Here is a 23,729-nt window from a genome sequence, read left to right as displayed (position 1 = left end):
TGGTGTTAACCCTTTGAGATTCTTGAGTGGTGTGTTTCAAAACTTGTGAATGGGTACTATTAAGTGTAAAAAACACACAAGTATTCTATCTCACTGGTTTTAATCTTCAAGATAATGTTCTTTTATTGCTTTCTGTTAAATAATTTTTGTTAATATAATGCTACATTGGGTTTCATTTTGAAGCCACAAAATTACCCAGTCTGAGAGTCATTGAAGGTACACAAGAACAAAAATTACTTTAGTAATTATTTAAAAAGGTGATTTATACATTCTTTTTGCACAGACAAATTACGATCCATTTCTTTTCCAGTGGTAGTATACACATTACTGCCATTTATTAAAAAAAAAGCTTGAGGAAACACAGGCAACATTTTTTTTCATTTTGGATCAGTGTAATTGTATTTGAACAGCCTCGACTTGCATGGAGATAAGTTAAATGCTATTATAAGCTGCTCAAGACTCAAATTGTAGTAGTTTTTTTGTATACTGAGCTGGTCTTATGCCACTGGTAGCTCATGCTTTTGGAGCAGCCCTAGAACTGTAAGGTTAGTGGTTAAAATTGTGAATGATGGTCCAGCCTTATTTCTGTAAATGGTTGAGTAAGTGATTTAGACTTTCAGGAACATATACAGTGGAACCTTGGTTGTTGTATGATTCGGTTTTCGTAGACATTTTCTCATGAAATTTTGTTTGGAGTTTCGTACATATCCTCAGATTTTGTACACTCGAAAACACTCCTTCCAGGGCCCACTGCTTCACTGTAGTAGATTCACTTCACCTGTGCATCTCATGCCCAGCGCCATTCCTTATGACGCTCTTGATTGGTTGTTGATAAGCCAATCACAGGGCTGGAAACTCAGTCTCGAGAGAGAGTTCGCATAGGCAGGATGTATGTTCCACCTTTCCTCTTTCAAAAGTTATAACTTTCATTATAACTCAGTTTTACCCGCAGAAAAATAGTATTTCCCAATTACATCACTAAACATCGACAAGCCAATGATTTAAGAATTATGATGATATAAGAATTATGAAGAAAATTGTAAGATATAATAAAAAGGAGTAATGAGGGTAATGAGAGGGATGTAGGAGGACTGGTTGTAGCAAAAGAAAAATCAATGGGATGAATAAATTTCTTCCATAAGGTATCAGTATCTAAGTAATGATTTTTTTTCATATAGAGGTTTCCACTATAGGATATGGAAGGATGATGGTGATATTGATAGTGATGATAATGAAGTCTTAATATTCTTCCCCCCCACCCTTTAAGACTTCTTCTATCGAGGGGTGTGATCATGATGATGACTTCATCGAGTGATCACGTGAGCAACACCTGACTACATGAACATAAGAGAGAGAGATTTATATTCTTAATCTTTTGCTTGTTATTTTCATATTGAAAACCCTGCCTATAATTTTTTGGTAGCATCGTCTTCCATGACATTTAAGCTACAAAACTGTATGAAACACAAGATGATAAATGCTGAATGCACTGCGATCTCATGTAAGGAATGGAAGAATATACTTCATATTAACCCTCTTACGCCGACTGGACGTATTTTACGTCGACATTTTTTGTCTCCCGTGTGCCGACTGGATGTATTTTACGTCGACTTACAAAAGTTTTTTTTAAAATTCGCAGAAAAATACTTATAGTCCTACCAGACTAAAGCTTTTGAATCACGCGCCTTGGGGGATGCTGGGAGTTCACGGATCAAGGTGTTGTTTTGTTTACAATCGTTACGCAGGCGCGCAAGCGCGAATTTCTTTCTTGCCGCACTAAAAAGTATCTGTGACACATCTCGGAAATTATTTCGTCGCTTTGACATAATTTTTGTACCATTGTAAATTAGCCGTTACATGAAGTATTATATATGAAAGTGTGCGCATTTTTATGTAGAATACAACAATAAAATACTCATGATGTGCTTTTATCAGTTTTGAGATAGTTTCATATAATAACGATAATTGCCAAAAATTTTCAACCTTCGGTCAACAGACTATACCGAAATGGTCGAAAACGCAATTGTAAGTCTAAAACTCTTATATTTTAGTAATGTTCAATCATTTACCTTAATTTTGCAACTAATTGGAAGTCTCTAGCACAATATTTCGATTTATGTGAATTTATGAAAAAAACAAAAAAAAATTTTTCCTTACGTCCGCGCGGTAACTCTTCCGAAAAAAATCATACATGCGATTGTGGTAATGTTTGCACCATTTTAAAATTAGCCGTTATATAAAGTTTTATATATGGAAATGTGCGCAATTTCATGCACAATACAAGTAAAAACAACCCATGGTTGTAGCTTTTATCAGTTTTGAGAGATTTTCATATAAATAACGATAATTGCCAAAATTTCAACCTTCAGTCAACTTTGACTCTACCGAAATGGTCGAAAAACGCAATTGTAAGCTAAAACGCATATATTCTAGTAATATTGGAGCATTTACCTTCATTTTGCAACAAATTGGAAGTCTCTAGCACAATATTTCGATTTATGGTGAATTTATGAAAAAAATAACATTTTCTTTACGTCCGCGCTGTAACTCTTCCGAAAAAATCATACATGCGATTGTGGTAATGTTTGAACCATTTTAAATTAGCCGTTACATAGAGTTTTATATATGAAAATGTGTGCAATTTCATGTAGAATACAACAAAAAATAATTGAAGGTTGTAGCTTTTCTCATGAAATATTTGCATATAAATCACGATAAATAGAAAAAAAAAACCACGTTCGGTCAACTTTGACTCTACCGAAATGGTCGAAAAACGCAATTGTAAGCTAAAACTCTTACAGTCTAGTAATATTCAGTCATTTATCTTCATCTTGAAACAAATTTGAAGTCTCTAGCAAATATTTAGATTTATGGTGAATTAAAAAAAAAATCTTTCCTTCCCTCCGCGCGCGGATTTCTCCGCCACAAATCTCCGAAATGCGTACGTCCCATTCTCGGAATATTTGCTCCATTTCATATTAGGCATTTCATAGAGTTTTATTCATGATGAAAATGTGCGCAATTTCATGTAGAATAAAACGAAAAATATTTGAAGGTTGTAGCTTTTCTTATTTCCGAAATAATTGCATATAAAAAATATATATATAAAACAATTCGACATTCGGTCAACTTTAACTCGTCAGATATGGTCGAAAACTGCAATTGTAAGCTAATACTCTTACTGTATAGTAATATTCAATCATTTGTCTTCATTTTGAAAGAAATTGGAGGCTCTAGGATAATATTTAGATTTATGGTGAATTTTGAAAAAAAATATGTTTACGTCCGCGCGTTACGAATTCATGCATTATTTTGTGATAATATTTTCTCTGTGTTGCTTTTATCGTTTTACAATGTGTTATATACCAAAATAAACGCAATTTAGTGTACATTACAACGGAAAAAAAAGTAACTTGTTACCTTTAACCGTTTTGCGCACAGCGCGATTTTAATACAATTATATATGAAATTTCGTTTTTGCGCTATCATATATCGCATTATTTATATATGATAATGATAATTTTTTTCATTTCTGATGGTTGCATACTAAACTTCAGCCAATGACAAAAAAAGGAGCCAAAAATGAACTCTTAATCTTGAAAACTAAGCGCGCTGTGATTTTTTGAAAAAAATATTTTTTCCGCTTCTGCGCTCACTCTGAAACACCTCCGGCACACGGGAGACAATTATTTTTTTACCGCTTTGGCGTAAGAGGGTTAAGAATTTTATGTTTGTTTCTCTAAAACATTTTAGCATTAAGTTTACTGAAGTACATAATTTTTATATCATTATAATCCTTAAATCATTGGCTTAACGATGTTTAGTGATAAAATTGGGAAACGCTCCTTTTCTGCAGGTAAAATTGAGGTGTAATGAAAGTTAAAATGTTTGAAAGACGTTGAAACATAGATGTTGCCTACGTGAACTCTCAAGAGAGAGACAGTGTGTCCAACCCTGTGATTGACTTATCAACAGCCAATCAGGAGCGTCGTAAGGAAAGGCGCTGGGCATGTGATGCACGGGTGAAGTGAATCTACTATACACCCTGTACTGAGCGCCCAAGACAAAGCATCCTGTGTTCTCTCGTGACCAATTTTGCTTTTTTGTTTGCCGTTTTTGTACTTCTAAATAAACCATCACGGTGCCAAAGAAAGTTCCCAGTCCTAGCTCTTCTGTAAAAAAGGCGAGGAACACTTTAGAATTTAAGAAAGAACTTGTGGCAAAGTGTTGGAGGATGTTGCATGCCATTCTCAGTGAGAAAATTTCTACAAGTGCTGCTGTTAGTGAATTTAAGGACAGCAGAGGACAATTTAAAAAATTCAGAAAGTGAATGGGCTGATGTGCCTACTTCAGTGATTAAAGACATGTTTTTGTAGAGAGTTATCATCCCAACAAAGCTGTTGTAAGCTGTCTCCAGCATGTTTAATGACAATGCCGTATTTAACTGTAGGCAAATTTTGTTGTGCAACAAGGGTCCAGCAACTCTCAAATTGGTCCTAGTGCCAGTAAAAAAGTTAAAAACAAAGAGCAGAAGTAACCTCAGATAGTGCCAGTAAAAAATGAAGAGAAGTAACACCAAATACCTAAAGTCCTTCTGGAGTGAGACTCCCCTTCTAAACAATAACCTCTACTCCCTCTCCCCCCCATACGCTAACAGGTGTCTTCTGTACAGGTAAGAGTGATGTTAAATGTTCATTTATTCATTTCATTAGTCATTTATATTTATTTCTCATTGTTTTCAGTATGTAAAACTGTTTATTCCCTATACAAAAATGTATTTTTGTTAGTATTTTGGGTGTCTGGAATGCATTAATTGTATTTACATTATTCCTTATTGGAATTATTGTTTCAGACTTTGTGGAAAGTTCTGAAATGGATTATGTATGAAAACTGTACTAGAACACTTTGTCTGGGATGTGGTAGAGATAACATGTAACAGGTCAAGGCTTGGCCCAATTGGTTATCGACATCTTCACATCTTCATTAAAACCTAAGTTAAATACAATCCAACCAGTCCTCTGCATGATGCTTTATATACAATATACCACTGATATTGATATTAACTGTAGGGATGAGAGAGCATATAAAAAAAAAAAAAAATTTGTCAGTAGTAGCACAGCCTTCTGTACTGTCAAGTTTTTCTTCAGGATTTATTCAGGTTCTATTTGTTGCTTGAATTACACTATTAAAGGATATTGCTATTATATCCTTCATCATATGCACAGCTACCAAGCCACTACTGCATATTGCATGAAAACCCAATGTTGCATTTGTTGATGAAATGTTTAATTCATAGTTATTTTTTAGCAATTAACTGTGAAGTTAATGATGGATGTAATGCAATAGCAAGAAGAGAAATAATGATCTAGCCCAATAGGTCAGAAGTTTCTTTTTCTAAGGGTAAATAGTACCCAATAATTTGAACAATATGAAAATAATATTCTTCACAATATTATTTTCATATTCAGCTCATTTGTGATCATGCTTTTGAAAGAAAAATTTGGCAATTGCTCTTTAGAACAAGCATAGAACATTTCCAACATTTCCATATTATATTAATAAAGATTTACAGTAAGCAAGAAAGTAAAAGTAGTATGTATTCTGTTTGTTATTTATACTGGAGTATATATATCCCTCCACTCAAAATCTAAAGGCAACTGAAAAGTGTCTTCAAACTGACCATATATTTGAATATCCTGGGTCTAGGTACACTTCCTTGCCTATCTGTTAATTGAACAATCCACAACCTTTACACTTTCTGATAGCTACTGCAACATATAACAACTGCCATGACAAATTAATGCAGTAACATTACAAGTGATTAACATTTTGTATGCTGTATTACTGAAAGAAAACTTTGTGAATGCATCCACATTACCTTTCCTGTTTAGTTCATGATAATATAATTTCTGTTAAGCAAGTAAGACTAATTAAGTACATATTCCCATTAAGTACAAATAAAACTATTAACAATACTGAATAAATTCTGCTATTCAATTATCACAATTTTCAAGCCAGTATTTACAAGCCATTTACATAAGTTAAATTTTGTTAATTTTAAATATTCAGCACAGCAACATGATGTACAGAATATTTGATTAAAATGGCTTCAACATTCTTAGTCTGTAATCATACAAAAAAGAATGGATGATTTTGAGACAAATGCCCCAGTAAATATAAAAATTTATTCATCCCTGTGGAATGACGTGTCAATTTTAAAACATGGTCATAGTTATTTAACAATAAAATATAAAATAAAACTGATTATTACACATCCCTGACACAGGAAACGCTAAAAAATCATATACAGACTCCACACTGATGGTCATGTTACAAAGAAATGGGCTTCTTGTGATGTCTGCATTTGGCCAACTATATCATGCAATATTGTACAATGTATGTGCTGAAGATTACAAGAAATAGCATAGAAAATATACAGAAAAGTACTTTTTAATGACTGAAATTTTATATACAATACTGACTTTTGTAGAAAGACTAACTGATCATAAACTATTTTTTTTTGTCCTGGTATTTATAAATATTGCTCAAATGTTTCTTGACTAAATTACCTTCAGTGTAGTCTGTGAATTTCCCAATTTGTAAAAAAGGAATGTAACAGGTGATTTTAAGAAAAGGAAACTAGGACACTGTAGAATTTTATGGAAAAGTTATGCTATTAAATAGCTCACTGGGATATTCCAAAAATTGAGACAATACATTGGAAAATTAACAGATGATGTAATCCTCTAATTTAAATTTTACATAAATTGCAATTGCCTAATGCACGTGATATTGCACAAAATAACAAGAAAGAGTTATCAAGAACATTTGTGCAATGGAGCAGACTGACCATCAACAACTGGGTGATATTGCCGTAAATATGTTTTGTACTCTAACACAGCACTTGTTGAAATTACATATTCCATCCTACAGAATAACAGTTTATAGTATATATACATAGAAATTACAAAATAACAGTAAGAAAAAACTGAAATCCAAACATCTCAAGGCTGTTTCAGAATGCCTGTTCCTTAATTAAATCAGAAATATTATCATCCGATTTATTTGTGCTGTAATAAAAAGCAATCCTGTTGCCAACAGCTGGTCAGTCTGCTTTATAAAGGGTTGCTGATTAGATTTTTAAAAACTTTTGGCACTATAATAAGTCATTGTAACTGCAGTGAGTTTTGCCATATTTCTAGTTATTTTCTCAACTTTTATATTCATAATTAAACTTGGCAACTATGTATGTACTGTTTGATCAGTTTTAACATATAAATTTACAATAATCTCAGAGTATAATTTACAATAATCTCAGAGTATTATACATTGTATGATACAAATTTATCCTATCTGAGAAAGTTACTTCAATTTATAAGAACAATTATTTATAAATCAGGAGTATAACACTATGATCTCTCATGTTTGTTGATACCAGTAGAAATTCCCATCTATTTGTTGAATGGTAAACTTTGTTAATAACAAGAAATAACACCAGACAATCAATGTTTGTGGGAAGTTTTCATACAATACTGTCCAATGTATCTCATAGTATAGATGATACATCTTGATAAAATACATACACCATAAAAACTAAAATCACAGAATAAAAAACTGAGCTTAAGTAAGCTCTAAAGGGAACAGAACGTTTCCCTTGTAGGTCCTTCTATATTTTTAATCACAGGAAACTTTGCTAAGACACCATTAATAAAATGGTTTGTAACTTCACAGTGAACAACTTACTTTCAATAAGGTATAATTGGTCCGCTTTGGTCCCAGCTTATGTGTATTGCCAGTCTGGCCAATTTCATTTCTGCATTTTTTACGGCACAACTTCACAACACAATATCATTCCTTTTGTACTGCATTCTTCTGAGTGAATGCTGTATTATGAAATTTAAGATAAATTTGAGCACTTTTATGTGACCTCTTATAAATGTCATTAGCAGTCTGACATACAGTGTTCTAAGAGGTTCAGTGAATGATTGAAAACTTGCACTTAAACAGTTGTTTCACTACGTGAAGCAAGTGAATGTGTTGCATGAGGCGCCAGTTCATTGTAGTAATCATGTGGTGTGTCTAAAGGTGGTGGATGTTGTGAAATGCCATTACTGCTAACACTGCTATGACCACTACTGCTGCCATAGTTACTGAAACGTCCAGGTTCTAGAACTGGAACACCAACCATTTGCTGTGGATGGATCCGACGTCCAGCATACATGTGAGCGCGATTATTCATCATGTGGTATTCAGGATTGTCCATACCAACAACTTGGTTAGTAACTGGCCCAGCAGGTATTCCATTAGTCCCTTTACCTTTATAGTGATCGTGATACTGACGTCCATCTGTAAATAAGTAAATTTTTTAGTATCTTGAACTGTTACATAAGACAAAAAATTTATTAATGAATAATCATTTTTTTTAAAACGAAAACCTGAACTTATACTAATGTAGATAATGCTAACTGATTAATTTATTATACCAGTTTAATATCGGAAACATAAAATATTTAACATTTTATGTTCACAGTAAGGAGGTACAGTACAACCTCTTAAATCCAGCACTGCGGTCTGGTAACTCCCATGGTAAGGATTATATTTTTATCGGCTGCCTTTAGTTCTTGAGCAGCTTTGAGGGTGGCACCACTTGTTTCAGTTTTGGATTTTTTAAAATTCCGGAACTGAAGCTTACTACATAAATACACAAACACAGCTATTTCCAACAAAATCATTCCGTGAAACTCAGAAATATACAGCATATCATAATTTGTGCATCATCTGGTCATAAAAATTTCATCCCAAACCATGATTTCATCATATACATTACAAATAGTGTGAGATTTATTTTCTATAGATTACACTAGGCAGGCTTTCTACGCCCGTTTTGGTAGATAGCACTGATAATGCATATTATATGAGTTAGCTTTTGACTAACAAATGTGAAACTTCATTCATTAAATCATGATTTAGATTCACCAACCTTGTGACCTGTCAAAGAATTCATTACTATTTCTTATAATTATTATAACAACCACTGCAAGATACTGGCAAAAACAACAGCAAGTACTACTGACATAAACAATTGAATCTAGAAACAGCCGTTTACTGATGTCAGTCACTATAATTCACTTTTACTAACGGTTGCATCACAGTTGTTGACTTGTTAAAAAATGATATTTTCATAATAAAATAAATTTTTGAACACTTACCTCGTAGTTATATATATAGCTAACGTCCCTAACGTAACGGCAGAATTTCAAAACCCGCGGCAATCGCCCATTGGGTAGTCAGGTGCACCACCTGTGCGCCCTCTACCTAGGTACGTAGAACCGTTCCAACTATTCCTCAGATATTCCATGCCCCTAGTCTCTAGAGGGGAGGAGGGTGGGAATTAAATTATATATAACTACGTACCAGGTAAGTATGTTCAAAAATTTATTTTATTATGAAAATATCATTTTTAAACATCTAACTTACCTGGTAGTTATATATATAGCTGATTGACACCTTTGGTGGAGGGTCAGAGACAACCAACATCGTTGGAATTCACATAAGAGTTAATAAACAAACTTACAGGTTCGTACCTGTTTAAGGAAGCTGACTTTAATGATCTCCTGCCTCATTATGTCTGCTTTCCTTAAGAGATCCAGCGATCCACCCAGGGGGCTGAAGACCTCAAGGAGCTGTCAAACCGGTGCATAACCTCTATGTGACAGGACCTCATCCAATACCCTTGTTCCGGGCACTACCAAGGAACAAGTTGACCACCTGACTAAGGATCAATGATTGTGGGAGACTGCGTCCAGTCTCCACAAACAACCATAAAATTCATTAGTTCCAAGGTAAGAAAAAAGGTATTGGGTTATGGGATTTCAGGGGTAGTCCCTTGTCCCACTACTGGATGAGCTGCTACGAACGGTCCCAGCGCGTAGCAGTCTTCATACAGAGTTTGGACTTGCCCCAGATAGTGTGACGCAAACACTGATTTGCTTCTCCAAAAGGTTGCATCCAGGATATTTTCAAGGGATCTATTCTGTTTAAAAGCTACATAGGTTTCTACGGCCCTAACCTCATGAGTCTTCACTTTTCAGTAGCCTGAGATCCGCTTCATTACATGCTGAATGTTCTTCCTTGATTAAATGCCTTATAAAAAAAAGGATAGCGCACTCTTTGACATTTGCAGAGAGGCCTTTCTGACAGAACACCAAAGCCCCTCTGAATTGCCACGCAATTGCTTCGTTCTTTCCAGGTAATGCCTCAGGGCCCTTACCGGACAAAGAACTCTCTCTACTTCCTTACCTGTGAGATCTGACAGGTTTAGAATCTCGAACAATTTGGCCCAGGGCTGAGAAGGGCGTTCGTTCTTTGCTAGAAATCTCAGCTGTAGAGAGCAGATAGCATTGCCCTGTCTGAAACCTAGAGCTTTGCTGAAGGCATGGATTTCACTGACTTTTCGCTGTCGCTAGAATAACTAAGAAGAGAGTTTTCATGGTGAGGTCCTTAAATGATGTTTCCTGTAAAGGCTCGAACCTATCACTCATGAGAAACTTCAGGACTACGTCCAGATTCCATGCTGGAGGGGACTGTAGTCTCTCCTTAGTAGTGTCGAAGGATCTGAGAAGGTCTTGGAGATCTTTATATTCAGACACGTTTAAGTTCCTGTCATTGAAGACATCTGCGAACATGCTTATGTATCGCTTAATGGTCGAGTTTGTAACGTTACAACTTCTCTTAAAGTCTGCAGCGAAGAGTCTCTCATTCTCCTATCCCATTGCAGCGAAGATTCTTCTTCTCGGCAATGGATAGGACATAGGACAGCGACACTCCATGGTGGGTGTCCATGGTATGGGTACTGGGACAATCAATTAGGATGAAGTAATGATTGTTCTGGAACAACCTACTAAGTCCACAGCGTAGACCTTAACTGACTCGGGCGCTCTGACAGCTGCCTACTGACTGCGTTTGGTAGTGAGGCAAGTTGTCCAAGCATCCGAGCAAATCACGTGATCTTTGCCTTTTAAAGGGTTATGCCGAGAGACCATAAAGATGGTCTATTTGTTTGTCACTAATGCTGGACGGCGAGGTGGTGAATCTCTTAACGAGGTGATGATTCTCTTAATTCATGTGCCCAATAGGTGAAAGTCAATTGCCTTCTAGAGACCAAGGTCCTTAATGGCAAGATATTCTCATAGTAGTTGAATCTCAGCTAAGAAGAGAATCTCAGCTAAGAAGAAAAACAACACTATGTTCTATTGAAGATGAAGGTGGAAAGTGAATGCAACCTACGTCTTCACAGCCAAATCGAGAGAAAGATTCTCAAGGTTCTGAACCTGTGCTTACAAAGGACTGAAAAGGCTAACAGCTATTTCATTGCTGTAAGGTGAGGGGTTGTAGTTGCAATGAAAGCGGGGCGGTTTCCAGTAATGAAAAACACAGGGAAGAACTACTTCTCATGGGCTGATCATATGGAAGTAGAGCTGGCAGGTCAGGGAGCAGGCGATGTCTTCCATATATATATCTGTCAATGAACAATTGCCCCCCTCCGAATAAGAGATATTTTGAAGACAAACTCAGATGTCTGAAGAAAACATTCCGCATTATCGCAATGCGATGCAGCGGGAGACTAGTAAAGACGTCTGTTACTGTGCGGAAAACATAAAGATGAAAAAGTCCAGAATATATATCTGTTGAAAATTCTCGCAATATCCAAGGGGATGCAGAAGATGTCATTCATGTATGCGAGAATCCCCGTTAAGACCTAAGTCCGATATTGTTGGACAGAGAAAAAGTTCGGTAGTCAATCATTGTAGGGGAGAGAGACATAACCCGACCATGCATCTCGGAGAGCCAGCTGGTACTGGGTTGTCTTCTGCAGTCCCCTACTCAGTTAGTTCTTGCTCCCTCGCTTCCTGAGTTGCCAGGTAATCCATTCCTCGAAGGAATGCGTTGGGCTAGAATAATCGACCGTTAAAAAAAGGGATCTATTATGCTCGAGCAATTATATTTAAACGAAACGGATTTCGGTAAATACAAAAAAACTGAGGTGGTGTTGTCATGACCATACCATAAGTATCTTAAAAAATCGAAACTGGTAACTCCTGGGATGCAGACAGTCCCGAGTTGCAGTTCCATTAGGATATTAGTCTCTCGGTCACAAACCGTAGAATTAACTACGGTATGCGACTACCCCCCGGACAATTCAACTGCTCAACAGAATCATGTCTCGAGGGTAATATACGTCGTATATTTGTAGGTTTCTGTACAACGACTTCCATCCTAAATTCTTTTCCCTTCGAGGAATGAGAATAAGGATTGGAAATCTAAACCCTTCCTTCTCTAGTCAAGAGAGTGAAGGAGAAGTCTTCCCTTAAGGAAAGCTTCAATAGTGAAAACAAAACCCGAAGACGAAAGTTCAAGCCAAACTGGATGTTCGCTTCTGTATTCCAGGGTTGGTCGTCTACTGAGAGATATTCTTACTTCAGTAGCAGTTCTTCTTGCAAACGCTAGAAATTCCAGGAATTTGAGCTTTTGGCGAGGTTCCCGATTATCGTAAAAACAATTATCGGGGATTCTCGATATTAAATCCTGCGTGGCCCTTTGGGCTAAGGGAGAGGAGACCTCATTCACCAACTCTTGTGCTGAAAGAGGCGCATAAAGCAGGTCCGATGAACGGGCGAGACCTCATAAGCAAGGAAAGAATAAATTTGGGCTCTTTTCTTAAGCATTCCTGCCGAGAAAAAACGCCGCCAACTCGTTGAAACTATATCTAAGTGTTCCGCCCTTGTCTGAAGCCTCTTTTCTTCAAATTTCTAGCCATCGGTCTGAGGGATCTTCCTCGAAAGGGCCGAGAAACTCAAGGCAGAGAAGTAGTTTCCTTGAGTTTCTGTGCTCCAAAACTTGTTGGTAGGACTTTCCTTGCTGCCTTTGTCATTAGATCCTGCGTAGCCTTTTGGGCTAAGGCAGAGGAGACTTCCTTCACTAAATCTTGTGGGAAAAGATGTGTGGAAAGGGGAGCAAACAGCAGTTCGGCTTTTTGAATGGGTGTGACCCCATTCGAAAGGAAAAGAACACGTTTGGGCCCTTTTCCTCAGGATTCCCGCAGAGAAAAGAGCCGCTAGCTCGTTCGACCTGTCTCGAAGAGCTTTGTCAATGCAAGACATCAGGTGAACAAGCTCTTCCGTATCAGCAGACTTGAAGGTTTCTATTTTCTTCCCCAAAGATCCCAGAGTCCAGTCTAAGAAATTAAATACCTCGAAGGCTCTAAAAATCCCTTTGAGGAGGTGGTCCATTTCAGAGGTAGACCAACAAACCTTTGTCTTTCGCATGGCCGTTCGATGGGAAGAGTCCACAAGACTCGAGACGTCCCCTTGGGAAGAAGCGGGAACTCCCAGACCGAGAGCTTCTCCAGTATCATACCAGATGCTAGATCTGGACACTAATCTGGCCGGAGGAAATGAGAAAGCTGTCTTTCCTTGGTCTCTCTTCGTGTCCATCCATTCCTTCATAATTTTCAACGCTCTCTTCGAAGAGCGTGATAACACCATCTTTGTAAAGTCGGACTTCTTAGTTGCCTTCCCTAGAGCGAACTCTGAAGGTGGGGAATGAGGGGCAGCTGGAACAAATTTTTCCTGAAAAAATTCCGTGAAAACTTTAATAAGTCTTTTCAAGTCCGACGAAGGCTGTAGATCTCTTTGATTCTCTTTGTCGGAAAAGTCTTCCATCGGACGAAAAGGAGAAGGGGGGGAGTCATCCTTCCCTTCTTCCGATCGACCCACAACCGACACAGCGATGTCATGCTTCGCCGGTGCTTCCAAAGAATGTTCTTGATGCCCGGTGTCCTGGCGTCGAGAATCCTGACGCTTGGCTTCCTGGTGTTGAACTTGACATTTGGCGTCCTGCTGTTGGTGTCTTGGCGTCCAGCCTCTTGACGCCTGGCGTCCTGGCGTCCAGCTTCTTGACTCTTGGTGCTCTGTCATCAAGAATCTTGATGATCGGCATCCTGGCTTTCAGTTTCTTGACGCCTGGCGTCTTGGCGTCCAGCCTCTTGACGCCTGACGTCCAGCCTCTCAACGCTCGGCGTCCTGGCATCCAGAATCTTGACGCCTGGCGTCCTGGCGTCCAGAATCTTGACGCTTGGCGTCCTGGCGTCCAGAATCTCAACGCCTGGCGTCCTGGCGTCCAGGCTCTTGACGCTCGGCGTCCTGGTGTCCAGAATGTTGACGTCTGGCGTCTAGGTGTTGAGAACCTCGACGCTCTACGTCCTGGCGTCCAGCTTTTCGTCCAAGCTTTTGACGTATGCTGTCTTTGCTTGTAGCAGGCTGATAAGACTGCATTAACGAGGAGAGCTTCTGCTGCAAATCTTGCAGTAAGGAAATCTGCAGAGCTTCTTGCTGCTGGGGACAGACTGGGGAAGCCGCAACATCAATATCTCTCTCTTCATCTTGTTCGGCTAGAGACGAACGTCCTGAAGACGAATGCCAAACCGAAGGAGGAGCTGGAGCATGAACTGAAGGCATCCAATCGTCCGATACTTCCTTTCCTCCTACCAAAGACGACGGCCGCCTGTGCGACATCTTGCGTCTTAGCTTGGTAGGAGAGCAAGCATCGGAGTCGAAAGAGAAGCGTTCAGGAGTTGCAGCACGCACCCAAGGCCTCCCTCTGTCCGATACTTCCTTTCCTCCTACCAAAGACGACGGCCGCCTGTGTAACATCTTGCGTCTTAGTTTGGTAGGAGAGCAAGCATCGGAGTCGAAAGAGAAGTGTTCCGGAGTTGCAGCCCGCACCGAAGGCCTCCCCCCGTCCGATATTTCCTTGCCTCCTACCAAAGACGACGGCCGCCTGTGCGACATCTTGCGTCTTGGCTTGGTAAGCAAATATCGGAGCTGGAAGGGAAGCCTCCGGGCTGCTCCAATGACTACAACCTGGCAGTTCTTGACGCTTGGCGTCCTGCTCTACTGGATGTTGTCTTTTAAGGGGTCTAGATTTCGAAGTCTGACGCCAGCCCCGTCTGGGTACTGCGTCGTCAGATGACGAAGAAAACACTTTAACCTCACCTTTCCAATGGCGAGGGTGAGCGTCCTGGGGATCGTCAACAGGTACGCTCGAGGGGACAGCCGCTCGGGAGCTACAACCTCTCGCCTCCCTTCGTCGGTTGACATTCCTTCTCACAGGGGTTGGTGAGCTTGGAAGAGGTCTAGGACTAGGAGCGTGACAGATCCGAGCGGTCGCACCCTCCACTGCACTTGCACTTGCACTGATTTTAGCACTGTAACTTGTGATTTTAAGATCTCTCACATTCGACCATGATTTCTCCCCGTTTCTACGAGGGATTCTACCTTTACCAAGGGCTTGAATGGTCGCCATCATGTCCTTTCAAGTTGGACCAACACCTGTATCAGTAGGGGGAATAGGAACTATTACTACGGAAGCAGGATCAATAGAGCGAGACATACTACTCTTCGCTCTCCTGATCTTATTCTTTTCAAGCTTTCGCACATAGCAATAATATCCATCCACTCATTTTCAGGTAAATGGACACATTCTTCCTCCTATCATCCAACTCACCACTCTTGCCTCTAAATTCATATAAATTGAATGAGGATCTATCGAGGTTTTAGCAAACCAAGTATTACATCCTCTCACTCACATTCTTACACTCGAAGCAGAATCAGCCATGTTTGGAAATGCAATAAGCAAGAGTCAAAGCAATAATATTCTAAATCAAACATTCTCTTATCATCATCATTCATTATGATCCATCATCATTATCAAGATGATTGACATGCACCCAACAAGCGAAAGCCAAAGCCAAAGTGTACTTCACCAAATAACTGTGAAAAAACATGGGCCAAACGAGTGAAATTCTAACGATGTCACCGATGCGGCGGCAGGGAATATCTGAGGAATAGTTGGAACGGTTCTAAGTACCTGGATAGAGGGCGCATAGGTGGTGCACCCGACTACCCAATCGGCGATTGCCGCGAGTTTTGAAATTCTGCCGTGACGTCAGGGACGTTAGCTATATATATAACTACCAGGTAAGTTAGATGTTTAAAATTTGCTAATTTTCAATTATAATTTCCATAAATAAAAATAAAAGAAATCTTCGATCATCCTTCATGCAATGGAGAGGAAAGTGTTATAAAAATGTGTCATAAAACTTACAATTGTAGCTGTGGCTGAAGAAACTAAAACTACTATACCGTAATGGGCAGGCCACAAAATGTTTTGGAAGAGGCATTACATTTATAAATAAAGTTGCATTTTAAAAACCAGCTTTGATTTACATAAAAACAAATCTTCCAAAAGAGTTTCATTTAGCAACTAATGGCTGTGAAAATTTTGGTCAAATACAATTGGTGACAATTTTAGGAATGTAAACTAACCAGGATGCAAATGGGACCTGATCACTATGCTCATAAATTACAATAAGATAATATGACAATAATGAATGAAATATAATTGCATACAGTACATAAAACTGTTTTTATTACAATTATGATTATTCTTAAAACTATTTTATTAAGGTTTTTGCTCAAAATGAAAACCATAAGTTTAAGTGCTGGAATACACTGAAAGGTGCCAGGAGATCAGAATTCAAGAGTGCTACTAAAGTGGTTTAATTCCAACGCAGTGAAGGTGTAAGATTTCTGGGGAGATGGTTATGAAGTGGGCTAGAATTTCCAAAATGAACTAAACCTAAAGAATGACGGTGATTATTCATAAGCTTTGTCCTACTTTTGATAACAGCAATATGTATGTGAAATGAGCTGGCAAGACTCTTTACATAGTTTTTGTTTTTTTTTGTTTTTTAAGAGTTAATTCTGACATCTGAGATTTTCTGTGGTCCAGCAGTGGCCTGATCCCAGGGGTGCCAATTTAAAGAGGTCAGACTTTACTGGAAAATAAAACTATAACGCATAGTTTTAGTTATAAGCGTTTGTTTCCAATATCATCTCTACAATAAAAACCTTGTCTTTTATGTATATTTACTTTCTAAAATGCTGGTCTGGTGGTTGTTGTAACAAAGCAGTCAAATACCAGGAGAGTGAGTGGGTGTGGACAACCTAAGTATTTACTCAATAAACAGTGTCACTTTTTATTTTAATGTTAAGTGTGATGGTTATTGTTTATAAGCATATTTAGTGTATGGCTATGCAGTATTGACAAGGTAAGGTGAGGACGGGTACCAAGTTGCCCTTGAATGCACGTAATTGTATTTACATATAGCGCTTATTTTGTTACAAATGTGGGAAAGTTAGATAGATAATTGCTTTTTGCATAAAGTTTTCAGTTTAAAGTGTGATGGTTGTTGTTTATATGCATATATAGTGTTCATGGTTATGCAGTATTGACAAAGTAAGGTGAGGAAGCGTTGAGAGTGTACCTTTCACACATTTTTTTACTCTACAATATCTGTACTTTGTCATTATCTGACATAATCTGGATAATGAAGGATTACTGTATTAGCCAATCATTTCAGTTGCCAGGGGCAGGTTGTGTACTCACAAGTGCTGGAAAACTGCTTGAGGTATGGGGAACCATGGTGATTGACTTGTTTGCCACATGGCTAAACAGGGACCTCCTGGTGTTCTCACTTGTCCCAAGGCTGTGTTGGAAGATGCCATCCCATGTGTAATGCTTTTTCCACTGATCTGAATGATCCACTGTGTGCAGGTCACTCCCAGTTTCAGAGTGACTGGTGGCTACCATTTTGACCGCAAGTCAAGGGGTATCCCTTTCTGCTGCTGCTTCTTGTCGAGGCATTGAGAGAACTACTCCTGCAACCACATTGCTTTGGCAGCCCCATCAGCTTAGGTATCACCAGTACTATATGGAATTCTTTGTACTTCAAGAACACCATCTCATTCTGACTTTGCAAGGTCATCAAGTGGGCATATGAGTCATTTGGCTCTATACCCTGGGTCACTGCCCTGTTCCTAGCATTGAAGAGGAACTTCTTAATGGTACAGGTAGCAAATTCCCTTCCCCTCCAAAATTTTACCTGCGAAACATTCCCCACAGGCCATGGGATACTTACTCCTTAAGACCTGTGGTGGTTCCTCAATGAGTGTAAATGCATGGGCTTCCACTGGACAGAACAACATCTTGCCTAAGGGTTACACTGATGAAAGTTGGGCCGGGAGCAGGTTAAACATTTGCAATAATTTTGAATCATGTTTAACAGTAAGTGTAACATGTAGCCAAAAAATAAGAATAAACATGAAATTTCAACAGAAATTTGTTTTTTCTAGGTATGAAAACTAGTCTTTTAGGAATATTCCTCAATGCACTCTGTAAATGGTTGTCAAAACTAGGTAACAAGGTGGTTAATTGGTGGTAGGCTGGTGAGCAGGTTCAGTGCCCCTTCCCCTCCCCTTACCTCTGTAAGTCAGCAATTTTTCCTTAGGCATCTTGGAATACATGGGGTAGTTGAGTTAGTGTGATTATAATGAAGGCTCTGGTTTGTATTTCTTAGAACATGGAAAATTCAGATAAAATCTAATATTTGTTCCTACAGACACCCAAAGAATCTTCCTTTCAGAGGGAAGAAGTCTCTCAACTGACTGGCATGTTGAATCTCCAACTGAAAGTGCTATGTTTCAAATGAGGTTAGAGCAGAGAAACAATAACTCCTGTAACTCCTATACAGTCTGGAGCAAGGATGCAAGACTGGTAGGGAACACCCAGCAAGAGATGTGTGTTTGTACTCTGACTAAGATAACTTTGGAGAACCAAGAATGCTGCCCAAAAGAAAAGGGAACACAAGTTCGCAGGCAAGTAACATCTGGGCCAATCACAAATGGATGTCCCATTGGGGGATAGTGCCATCACTGCACCTCATGCAGGGAACTGTAGGGATTACTTAAGGTTCTATGGAGTGTCCCTTCAACCTCTTTCATTCCTTGTATTGTACTCCGTTCGTATTATTTTTCATCTTATTTTCCACCCTCTCCTAACATTTGTAGCCATAAAACACTTGGAAAAATTATTAGCAGTATCAGTAACAATATTTTATGATTTATACCATAGAAATCATGGGATTCAATAGAGAAGAATAAAAGCAATTTCCTTTCTTAATTATTAAAAAAAAAGGGCTTCATTTAGAAACTAAAGTTTCAATACTGCTGTATTCAACTTACTTAAAAGTTTTACATTACTAAAATAAAACCAGGTGAGGCTGAAGTCATTACTACAGTAATTTACATACTTAACAGTAATTTGAATGCCTTGCATGCTAAGTATTTGCTATTTTTTTTTAACAATATTGGTGTTTGTAGAAGGCCTTTGGATAATTTGAAATGGGCCTGGGAAACTATCAAATGCAAATAAAAAGGCCAACCGTATGTTTACTACAGTGTGACTAGCTATGCAAGACAAGAAATTCAACTTGGTGATAATACTTCAAAATGAGTTACTGAAATGATAAAGTAACTAACCTGATAAGTCAGCTGTAAGATCCATGTAATGTTGGTGAGATGGGCCCATTGTAGCCAAACCAGAAGGTTGTGGAGAAGGCATAAGGTAATCATCCTCATCAACAGGGAGGTCAAGTCTCAGATCTCCAACCCAGCCATATCCAGGGACAGAATGTGGTGGTCCACAGTCATTGAAACAATCATCATCTCCTATATCAGCATCTGGATAAAAAGTTAGACAGTAAATATTTGTAAAATCTGCAGTATTTTTTTACACAGCAAAAGGACCAAACAGAAATATCTTCAGCAACTAAAATACTAATACTGTGGTCACTTATACAAAACAAAGTATGTATGTAGTACCATAAGAGAAGAAATAATTGAATTTTAACACTAATGATACAACACTAATACAGTGTTCCCCCTGTATTCGCAGGGATGGGTACCAGACCCCCAGCCCCTGCAAATAGCTAGAACCTGCGATTGCTTGAAACCCTTAGAAAAATGCTTGAAACCCTTAGAAAAATGCTTGAAACTGCCTATTTTGTTGGTTAAAACTCAAGAAAAACCCACTAAAAATATTTATACCAGTTTTTTTATAGTTTTATCACAAAAGTGCATTTTATAATGAAATTGATGAATAAAACCAGGAATTTGTGGATATTTCTCATAGAAATATACTGCGAATAGGCAAATTTTCCGTGAACAATGGGGGTACAGTATATGTTCCAGAGAGAAATCTGCTAATCAGGAGTCCGCGAATACGGGGGCTCACTGTAATATATGAGGTAAATGTTAGACATCACATTAGTGTGATATTATTAAGAGGTAAGATAGGCCTCAGAAGAGGTTGTTACCTTGTATACGCAGTGGAAAGTCCAGTATGCACTGAAGGCAGTGAGAAAAAGAGTAACAGCAGCTTTGATAAAGTTTCAATTTACTAGACTAGCAAACTGCTACAATTTATGATGCATATTGAGGGCCCATAATATAGTTTAATCAGACCACTGGATCACATTTATAGCTTGTTTTATGCCTTGATTTCCTATTGAAGGAAAAATGAACATTGGAGTTTGATGGAAAAAGGAATGGATGGCTAGTAAAAGTCAAAGAAATACAGCTAGGGGCAACAGGGATGTTACAAGAACTCAAGTTTGCCTACAGTGTGCCAAGTAAGCATAATGTGCAAAAGTTAAAATCTGTGGAAATCAGTTGTCTAAAATTAAAATGTTCAGATTACTTAAGACTGCATTAAATATAACTGTTTAAATATAAAATAATAATATTGCAAAAATTATTTAAAATATTCATAAAATGTACCAGTCTGAAACAGAGATTTATAACATAACTGTACACTACCAGAAAATAAGTTGTTCTCTACACTGCATATAATCTTTGTAGTTGTTATAATTGAGAACCACTGGTATTTCACTGACTCAAGACAAGTAGTACAATGTTAAGCAAACATGGTGAACATGCTAGCAAGTCTTGCATGCAAACAAAAAAGCATTAAAGAAAATTCTCATAAACACTATATATAATTTTTTTGTATAGAATAAGGTAATTACCAGAGTAAAAGATGGTTTTGAGATACAGAAAATACCACTAAAAAGTAAGAAATATTATTTGAATGATAGGTCAATTTTATTACTGTAGTTACAATGCCTACTTTATTATAAGTACCCAAAGCAGTGGCAGGTCTAGAAATCTTTCATAAAGTGGCACTTAAGATTATCAGTTGTATATAGTTATTGTTGAAATAATATTAACTAAGCAAAATGTTGCTACTAATAATGATTTATTGAAAGATAACAACATTTTATTATTCTGCCACTGACCCAAAGCTTAATTACATATATACGTAAGGCAACGATTGTGGCTCTGTTCAAAATTGAAACCATGATATGTTTAAAATTGGAACCATGATATAAGCTGTGTATTTGACATTCTAGTGGCCAGCCTACATTGCTAAATTGCAGCCTTAATAATGGCCAACTGATTCTACCTCAGAGCAGCAAGCAAACAAACCATTAGCTTTGAAAAACACTGGCAAAGTACTGTACTGAATTTTAGTGAAAAATGTTTCCCCTACTTTTCCAAGACCTTGTCGACAAGTGTTCTGGTGAGTAACCTAGGCTAGAGCAAGTAGCAAATTTCTCCTTAAAATGGAATATAAGAATATTTGTATTTTTTGTAATTAATGAAATGATTTTCGTCATTATATCACAAGACAGAATTGGGAAAATCATTACTTAGGTCTGGACTAAGTGAACTTCAGTCAAAACAGGTAAATTGATTATTAAATGGTCAAAGGTATCTGAAATACTACATCTTATAGTAAGGTTACTGTGTTTTAAAAGTATATCATAAAAAATTGTGTCGATACTGGTTTATATGAATGTTTTATTATGCATATAGGTCTGTAAGAAATACATTGCTTGCAGAAGTGAGTGTTTAGCTTACAAGGCAGATATGCATGACAAGCAGTCATGTATAAAATAGTTACTGTATGTGATTTTTAAAGTTTTTAAAAGCTATAGTTTAGAATATAATGTTTTTGGCATAAATAACCTAAACTTTTGTGATGCCAGCTGAAACTGATAACTCCATCAATAACAACAAGAATTCCTCACTGCTTTCCGAAATATTCCGCTAGGTGCAGTATATGTTTTGACATATTTCATGCTTAATGCATTGCATTCTAACAGCTCTAATAGCTGTTCCTGCAATCTTAATTACATAAGTGTATATACTAGAGCAAAGTGCAACTAAATACAGAAAAGCATGTGGAGCCACGATGCACGAGAGACACACCTTTACCTAGCATCTTCAGCGGATCAGAGCAATAGCGAGAGGACAGCGAGTCACCTCTTGGACGTTGCGGGGACCCTGCTGCTCCAGATTCAAGGTGAGCATATTTTCTTTCTCTCTGAAGATTGTGTCGGTTTTGTGGAGATTCAGCTCTTCCAGATATGTATTCTGCACCAGCATCAATGCTGTTTAACCCACCCATTGACTTTTTAACTGGTGTGGTGGGATCTGATGTGGAACTTGATGATGTTGTTGTAGTACCAGTCACTCCCATTACTGCACTGCTACACTTTGGTTGTAAATACTCTTCTGCTGCCATCACTATCCCTTCACCCTCAATGGCAGAGGAAAGTGAATGAATAAGTTCCTTTTCATCTTGAGGGGTGTAAGATGGTAAGCGCATCAGTCTGTCTCCAGGAATTACCAAAAATCGTCCAGGATCCCGGGCCATTTTTGCAAACTCATCTGCTAACTCTCGGAAACTAGGACGACTCTCAGCATCAAGCATCCAACACCGAATCATGAGCATGTAAACATCAATGGTACAGATTGAAGGCTGAGGAAGTCTTTCACCTTTTTCCAAAAGATCTGGCACTTCACGAGCCAAGATATCTTCATAAGGTCGTCCACCATAAGTTAAAATCTCCCAAACAGTTACACCTGAAAATGCAAAAGCAACCATGTTTGGTATGTTCCTATCCTACAAAATGAAAGCCACATTCTGATGTTACAATTTACAAAATGAATATAGTAAAAAAAAAATTTACTTTTAAGAGAGGAGGGAAGTATGTACATACTAATGTAGTATAAACTATAAATTCAATTAGGTTCAATCACCAAAACAAGGCAAAGAACTTACCAAACGCCCATACATCACTCTTATGTGTAAATATTCTATGCTGAATGCACTCTAATGCCAACCACTTAATGGGCATTTTTCCTCCAGCAGCTTTATATTCATCTTCATTGTAATCTAGCAGTTTTGCTAAACCAAAATCTGTGATTTTAACACAATTTGGAGTTTGCACCAAAATATTCCTGGCTGCTAAATCACGATGTACCAGCCGACGATCTTCAAGATATGCCATTCCTCGAGCAATTTGAGTGCACCAGTTTAATAAGGGTTTTGATCCAACCTGGAATTTGGAAAAATTTCCACTTTTACAAAATATATTTGATATATTGCATCAAGAATATTGAACAAAATAATACGTACTATGAGCTAGAAATAAACATGACAAACATTTTTTTTCTGTACATACTTTATCTTTGTTGTTGCGTACATAATCTAGGAGACAGCCAAGGGGCATAAGCTGAGTCACCAACATGATTTGCGTTGTCATGCATACAGCTAATAACTGCAGCAAATTTGGGTGATCAACAGAAGCCATGATATATGCCTCTTCTAGGATCTCTTTGTTAACATTTGTTCCTGTTCCTGAAATAAATTTGTAAAAATAACCTTTGTAAACCATTAACTGTGTTGTGTTCCCTTCCAAA

General features: G+C 37.9%; 1 protein-coding gene across 4 annotated transcripts in view; it reads right to left on the bottom strand.

Annotated features, from left to right (window-relative positions):
- Window positions 1–5,669: 5,669 nt before the first annotated feature.
- LOC135207253 (epidermal growth factor receptor-like) overlaps window positions 5,670–23,729 on the bottom strand; it is a 540,996-nt gene continuing 522,936 nt past the window's right edge. For 2 of the 4 annotated variants that reach the window (XM_064238906.1, XM_064238907.1), the window contains 5 exons: window positions 23,492–23,667; window positions 23,089–23,365; window positions 22,233–22,889; window positions 19,440–19,640; window positions 5,670–8,346 (listed from right to left, as the gene is read on the bottom strand). In XM_064238906.1, the coding sequence (XP_064094976.1) occupies window positions 8,000–8,346; window positions 19,440–19,640; window positions 22,233–22,889; window positions 23,089–23,365; window positions 23,492–23,667 (1,658 nt within the window). In that variant the 3' untranslated portion in view covers window positions 5,670–7,999. The remainder of the gene's footprint in view (window positions 8,347–19,439; window positions 19,641–22,232; window positions 22,890–23,088; window positions 23,366–23,491; window positions 23,668–23,729) is intronic. The other 2 variants (XM_064238908.1, XM_064238909.1) reach the window with 1 other exon arrangement.

This window comes from Macrobrachium nipponense, chromosome 32 (assembly GCF_015104395.2).
Source record: "Macrobrachium nipponense isolate FS-2020 chromosome 32, ASM1510439v2, whole genome shotgun sequence".
NCBI classification, from domain to species: domain Eukaryota; kingdom Metazoa; phylum Arthropoda; class Malacostraca; order Decapoda; family Palaemonidae; genus Macrobrachium; species Macrobrachium nipponense.
Note: the sequence above shows the minus strand (reverse complement) of the source record. Positions and strands in the feature narration are given on the sequence as shown.